The 7,198-nt window shown below is 37.9% G+C and overlaps 1 protein-coding gene across 1 annotated transcript; it reads right to left on the reverse strand.

Moving 5' to 3' along the window:
* Positions 1-3,762: 3,762 nt before the first annotated feature.
* On the reverse strand, positions 3,763-6,658 carry LOC138892283 (uncharacterized). The gene is made up of 3 exons (XM_070175989.1): positions 6,413-6,658; positions 4,683-4,736; positions 3,763-3,828 (listed from the first exon to the last, which is right to left on the reverse strand). The coding sequence occupies exons 1-3, from the start codon at positions 6,656-6,658 to the stop codon at positions 3,763-3,765; spliced, it is 366 nt and encodes a 121-aa protein (XP_070032090.1).
* Positions 6,659-7,198: the final 540 nt, after the last annotated feature.

Genomic DNA, 7,198 nt, shown 5'->3' on the forward strand with positions numbered 1-7,198 from the left:
TCTTCCCCATAGGTTTAAGTGCCAATGAGGCACTTTTAATGTAAACCAATCACCATATCAATGCCATACCACAAAAGTATATACCCCGCCCTTAATAAAGCCAAACAAAATACCATGAGAACAAAAAATAGTTAGTTTAACCAAGCAGATGACTAACACATTAACAGGTCAAAGGCTGAGTTTCAGACACACATACAAGCATGAACTTTGTCATGTTACTATCAAAGAACCAAGCACCTAAAATCAGGTATCTTGAAGGTAGCAGAGCACACAGTTCAATCATTCAATAGTTAATGAATGCCAATGTATTTGCCTTTACAACCTCTTAATTAGACCAAAATATCGGGGATTATGTAAACTCAAGTCTGGTTTTATCATATACAAGTCAATGAGATTACTGGAAGCTTTGAAAGTGTCAACCAGGTTACAAACAAATAATCATAGTCAGAACTTCTACAGATACTGTTGGAGATACCAGAACACACTCAAAGTATCAACAAGGCTACATGTTTATAACTCTGAATGGAACTCCTAAGGTTTCACAGCAGAACCTCATGCCACATCTCTTTCTTATCTTTGAAATTAATGACATGATCACTTCTCTCTAAGAATGTTAACCTTACACTAATCTCATTTAAGAGTAAGCAAGTTATTGTATCCAAGCAGTAACGACAAGAAGTTTCCCTTAGGGTTCACACACTAGGTTCAATTCATATTAAAGGAAAATAGAGAACTGGATGCAGTTTCAAGACAGTGCACAGAAGCATGAAATCATGAAGGGCAAACAGAGATGCATGCAGAACTTTCATTCAAATACACATATAGATGTTTCATCCAAGGTTATGATTTTACAAACAAGATAAGTTTCAATCATTATAAAGTTAGGCCAATAATATCATTAAGGAGGTTAAAGACTTGGGAGATCTTATACTAAGCAGGCTTAATTCAGCTGTACAAATTAAAGGTGAACATCTAAATATGACGGAGTTCTATCCAGCGTATATAATAGTTAATGCTCAGCTACAACACATATGACTATAGCCTAATTCATAAGAGATGACTTGATCATAACAGAATACATGTACGGATAGTTTCTGATGTTCATAAGAGTTCACTTAGTTACCTTAGTATGACTATTCCATATAACGAGACTTATAGATGTGATTAACAGTTAAACACATATATAAGACTTCCATATTAATGACTCAAAGGCTGTTTTAGGGTTAACAAACACTTATATGAAGAAAGAAAGCACCTTGAACACTTAAACTTCACATACTTCAAATAAGTGATAAAGGATTAAACCATGAACATTCATGTTTGTTCTAGTTAGAGTCATCAAACAACAACCTCAAATACAAAACAACAGAATACGCTAAACAGAAACAGTGTGATAGATATAAAAACCACAATAGAACATTAAAGAAATCTATGTCTAGACAAATATAAGAAGTCATTAAGGAATATTAAGAAACTTAATCGTATAAGCTATTTGATTCAGAATATAAGTCATCAAGGTCGCATATCATCTCAATCAATACTGATTAGAGATACATAAAAGCATAATAACTAGCCATAGATCAACAACAAGTCATTATAATCTGGAATAAACAACTATAGACTAATGACAAACATCATAAACAAAAACAGTCAATAGAAAGATAGCAGTATATTCAAGATTTTCAAATAAGACAGTCAAAAGAGATGGGGTGGAGATATACTGACCTCCTTTTGAGCAGCAGATCAAACAAGGTTTAACTTAGCCGTGTAAGAACCAAAGCTTCAAGCTTTTGAGCAGTGAAAGAACTCAGAAAGAAAAGAGAAACAAAAATTGATGAGAGAGAGCCTAAGCTTTGAAATCTTAGTGGTTTTTGGTACTTCGTATTAGATGTTTTAGTTCTTGTTAGGTCTGTTAGGTGAGAGCATTCAAAGCCTCAATTTATAGTGGATGTGAAACCCTAGGGTTTCAGAGATTCAAATCACTTATTGGAGAGTGATGAGGGATGGATGATGATATCAAAGAAGGTAAAATCAGAGTGAATCAGAAGGGAAACATATGAGAATCTTACCATGAGTGCGCGACACCCCTGATGAGTGGAAAACCCATCGGACAAAGATCGGAGGTCCAAAGGTCATTGTATTTGACCTCTGGTTTAGAGCAATCATCATAAGGAGCTCATGTATTCCCTAATTTCGTCACAGCATCTTAAGATTTGAATATTGAAGTTTCATGTTTGTGTTTGCGTTAGAGAACTCAAGATTCTGAATTTTTAAGATGAAACGGGGAGATAATAGCGAGATTCGTGGAGTTAGAAGACATAGGGAGTGATTTGGGGTCATGATTCATAACCTTGCATGATTTGGTGTAAGGTTTTTTGGGACTGATGGTCTGAAGCTTGAGAGAAAATGAGAGAGGAAAGGGAAAGGGGGCGGCAGGGACGATTGACAAATGAATTAGGGTTAGGGAATGAGACTAAACGGTCTCTGGGTTAAAGTGGGAGGAAAAGATCTGGGCCGTTGGATCATTTGATCAACGACCCTGGTAATTCAGGCATTAAAAGATCATTATGAAGAATTATGTGAGCCGTGAGATCTATGTGTTTCAACGGCTGAGATCAGATCTGTGAGCTGTTAAAATTAAAGGGAAAGTAGGATAAAACGTGGGTCGTTGATCAATTGAGTTAATGGTCCAGATTAGATATGTTTTGTGTGTGAGCGTGGTGAAGGGGTGATGTGGCACGATTTGATTGGCTCAAATGGACTGGCGTGGATTGCCAAAGTGGACAGGGGGGAGAGGAGGGGGTTATTGGACTGGGTATTTTCGGATATGGGCTAGTGTATTGGGCTAGAATTGATTTAAATGTTAGCCAAACCATGTTTAATTAGAAATTGCAATTGTAGCCTTTTAGTCTTATAACCCTTTGAAATTAATTTAAATAAACTTAATTATTTTTAATAAAATATAGTAGAAATTATAATCATTAAATATACTACTAATTATTGTAATTAACTATTTGTAATATACTTTGTCTTCTAAATTATGATTACTAATTTCGAATTATTAACATCGTAGTCTAATTAATCAAAATTTAAGAAGTAATTCGTTAAATTAATTATAAAGCCTATGTGTTTATTTTAAAAATTATTTTAATAGTATTAAAATAGTAAGTATATTTGTAATTGCATAATACTAATATTAGGTTATTAATTTTAAAACTAATACTTAATTAATTTTGTAAAAATATGTATTTATTGATAAAAACTACTTTCAAAATATTAATTGTAAGTGATTAAGTACAAATAAAATAAATTTAAAAGGGAGGGTCAAAATTGGCCGTCAACAGTTGCCCATCTTTGACCGGAGATGATGAAAGAGTTTTCAGGCAAAGAAATTGAACCAATGGCCAATTTTGTCCTGACTTTAGGCATGCATTGTAGCATGGCACATTGATTATGCATTGTAATATTTAGAAAATTTCTAGGGGAAAACTTAGGGAATCGGGCTGAATTTTGACTTTGAATTGCTTACATACCTCGGGCAAAACGAGTATCAGGCCTCATGTAGTTCTGGAGTGAAGACTTTAAGGAAGCGATACTCGCAGTAATTGCCTCAGTATCGTATTTATGACAATACTGCAAGACAGAAGATTCGACACTCATGACAGTTTTGAATTTGTGGCTTGACTTGAAAGATTTGAAAAATTAGAGTCCTACTGATCATTTCGAACTTGAGCTCGGATCCTTGGCCCGCTAATGAGTTTGTTATCCCTCATAGCGTTGTAGTTTGCTCTCCTGCTTAGAAGGAGTTCCACGTTGCGATATTTGTTCCTGCAAAAATGAAATACACATATACCCATATATTGGAATGTAAAATATATTAAGATATTATGTAAATGATGTAGGAATGATGATGCTTGGCTGCCGGCGAGCCGTTATTTGGGATCGGGATGATGTGATACTTGAGCTTGACTCGATTTGTTAGTCGGGCTGTGTACCGTTCCGTAGCTGTCGGAGCATTGAGTCTCCTCATGTTGGGAGTAGTTGTAGAATGCATCTCCGCTTGTTGGGAGAGATTTGTATTGAAAAGTGTCTCCGCTTGTTGGGAGAGATTGACTTGTAGAGTGCGTCTCCGCTTGTTGGGAGAGCTTGATTCGTAGAGTCCATCTTTGCTTGTTGGGAAAGCTTTGCACTAAAAATGTAAAGTAATCTCCGCTTGGGAGCAATTTGACTTAAGAACGCAATCATGCCTAAAGATGCACGAGAAAAACGTCAACACATTCAAGATAATAAAAAAGGAAAAGAAAAGCATGCACAAGAGATACTCTTGACTACGAAGCTAAGTTGCGGCCATCGATTGGCAGAACGTCGGTGACGAGGTTTGCAACTGTCTATATTGGCCTCCGATGTGACGGAGCGGCTATGCAGATTGTTTTGTTGATGGTAGTAAACCGTTTGCTATATACAAGTCTTCAATTGGTGAAACCAGTGTTTGATTTGTACAGAACGATCCGATCGATTGATTTGACGATTTTCTATATACAGGGATCCAATTGGTGAAGTCAGCGGCTCGTTTTGTACAAGGTGCTCCTATTGGTTAAACATATGGTTTGCTATATACAAGGATCCAATTAGTGAAGTCGGTCACTCGTTTTGTACAAGGTGCTCCGATTGGTTGAGCAGACAGTTTGCAATTTACAGTATGCCTTTTTCGCATTAGCGGTCTGACTCCAAGATACCTGCAAAGGATTTAAGAATTATTTTTAGTTGTACCAGAAAATTTAAATAAAGGAAGAGGGGTGATAATATTGAGAAAGTGGCGGATCTTTCATTTTCCCCAATGTATTCCCAATATTTCCTTGCGTCCTGTTGACCCTGCACTCAAAGAAAAATTCTTAGTAAGGGTGGGGGATTGGTTTATGTCGACCACAGTATTTGTTTTGTCCCAGCCTTTAATATGGTTACGCTATGATGTTTAGTAGGTGGAAGAAATTACTACATTGAGAAAACAACTTTTTTTTGAAAATCTTTGTTTTATGGCAAGTGCCGACGTTCTGGCTTATGACATTCTACAAAAGATTCTCTGAATGCGAGCGTTGCTTTTTGAAAACTCTATCCCATTGATGTCGATCTTCCTAGATGCTTCTGATAATGCGGATGCTTGCTGTTGCTACTGCGTCCTATTTCGAACTAATGCATTACAAAGGTTTTCCTAAGGTTATGATTGAACCCTTTCAGGTTGCCTACGTATCCAAATTAGAATCATTCTGAACGTAGTTCGTGGATGATGATAAAAATATGATAAAGATCACCGAGCCTGACTCAGATAGCCTATGTATCCAAATAGAATCAGGTCAAGACATAGTTTGATTACAATAAATGCAAAAATGATGAGATTAAGAATGAAATGGCCGAGTTCGACTCACTCTGCCTACGTATTCAAATGGAATCAGTCCAGAATGTAGTTCAAAAAAGACGACTGAATCAAATGAGGATTGCCTACGTATTCATTCCCAAGGAAATCAAATCAGCGTAGTTCCAGAGCAATCATACAAAATGATATTTTTATTTTCTATTACAAAAGAAAAGAGGGAGAGAAACTGAACCCTGCGTGGGTTGCCTATGTATCCCTCAGTGGAAAGTCAGGTTGAACATAGTTCTGTTACAGCAAAAACCTAACTGCATTTTCCTTCAAATATAGTATCTCTTGATTGCGTCTGAGTTGATGAGATTCGTGTTGACTCTTCCGTCCATTTCTGCCAAGATTAGAGCTCCACCCGACAACACTTGGTGAACCACGTAAGGACCTTGCCAATTTGGTGCGAACTTTTCTTTGGCTTCTTCCTAGTGGGGGACGATTTTCTTCAGAACCAATTGCCCCGATGTGAACTAGCGAGGCTTCACCCTTTTGTTAAATGCACTAGCCATCCTATTCTGATATAGCTTACCATGGCATACTGCATCTATTCTCTTATCATCAATGAGCATGAGTTGCTCCTGTACGACCCGTATCCACTCTGCATCATCCAACTTGGCCTCCTGGATGACTCTTAAGGATGGTATCTCGACCTCCGCGGGTATCACAACTTCGGTGCCGTATACTAACATGTACGGAATTTCCCCAATGGATGTTCTCATGGTGGTCCGATAACCCAGTAGGCGAAGGATAGTTTCTCGTGCCATTTCCTGTGATTGTCCACTATCTTTCGCAGAATTCTCTTGATATTCTTGTTAGCTGCCTCGACTTCCCCATTCATTTGTGATTTGTAGGCTGTGGACTTGCGGTGGACAATTCTGAACTTTTTGTAGATTTCTCTCATGATATCACTATTGAGGTTAGAGGCATGTCAGTGATGATTGACTAAGGTATCCTTAATGGGCAGACGATGTTGTTTCAGACAAAATCCGCCAATACCTTCTTTGTGACGACCTTGTAGGTAGACGCTTCGACCCATTTTGTGAAGTAATCAATGGCTACCAAGATGAAGTGGTGCCCATTTGATGCATCAGGCTCTATAGGTCCAATCATGTCCATGCCCCAAGCAGCGAACGACCAAGGAGAACCCATCACATTCAACTTATTAGGCGGAACCCGGATGAAATCCCCGTGGATCTGGCACTGGTGACATTTGTGCACATAGCAGATACTATCGCTTTCCATGGTCATCCAAAAGTATATAGCTCTCAAGATCTTTCTAGCTAATGTGAACCCGTTCATGTGGGGTCTGCACGTTCCTACATTTATTTCTTCCAATAATCTGGTTGCCTCAACGACATATACACATCTAAACAAACCCAAGTCTGGGGTCCTCCTATACAAGACTTACTCGTTAAGAAAAGAATGATTTGCCAACCTCCTGAGTGCTCTCTTCTGAGTATTAGTAGCATTCTTCGGGTACTCTCTTGTTTTGAGGAATATCTTGATGTCGTGGTACCACGGTTTTCCGTCGGGCTCTTAATCTACATGAAAGTAATAGGCATGTTAATCACTGATCTCTACCTTGATAGGGTCAATGTAGTTATTGTTTGGATGCTGAATCATGGATGATAGAGTTGCAAGGGTGTCAGGGAACTCGTTCTGGATTCTTGGAACGTGCTTGAAATCAATTTTCATGAACTTCTTGCATAACTCTTTTATGAAGTGCAGGTATGGATGGATCTTGGCGTTTTTGGTAGACCACTCCCCTTGGACATGGTGTAT

This window comes from Nicotiana tomentosiformis, chromosome 5 (assembly GCF_000390325.3).
Source record: "Nicotiana tomentosiformis chromosome 5, ASM39032v3, whole genome shotgun sequence".
Classification (NCBI taxonomy): Eukaryota; Viridiplantae; Streptophyta; class Magnoliopsida; order Solanales; family Solanaceae; genus Nicotiana; species Nicotiana tomentosiformis.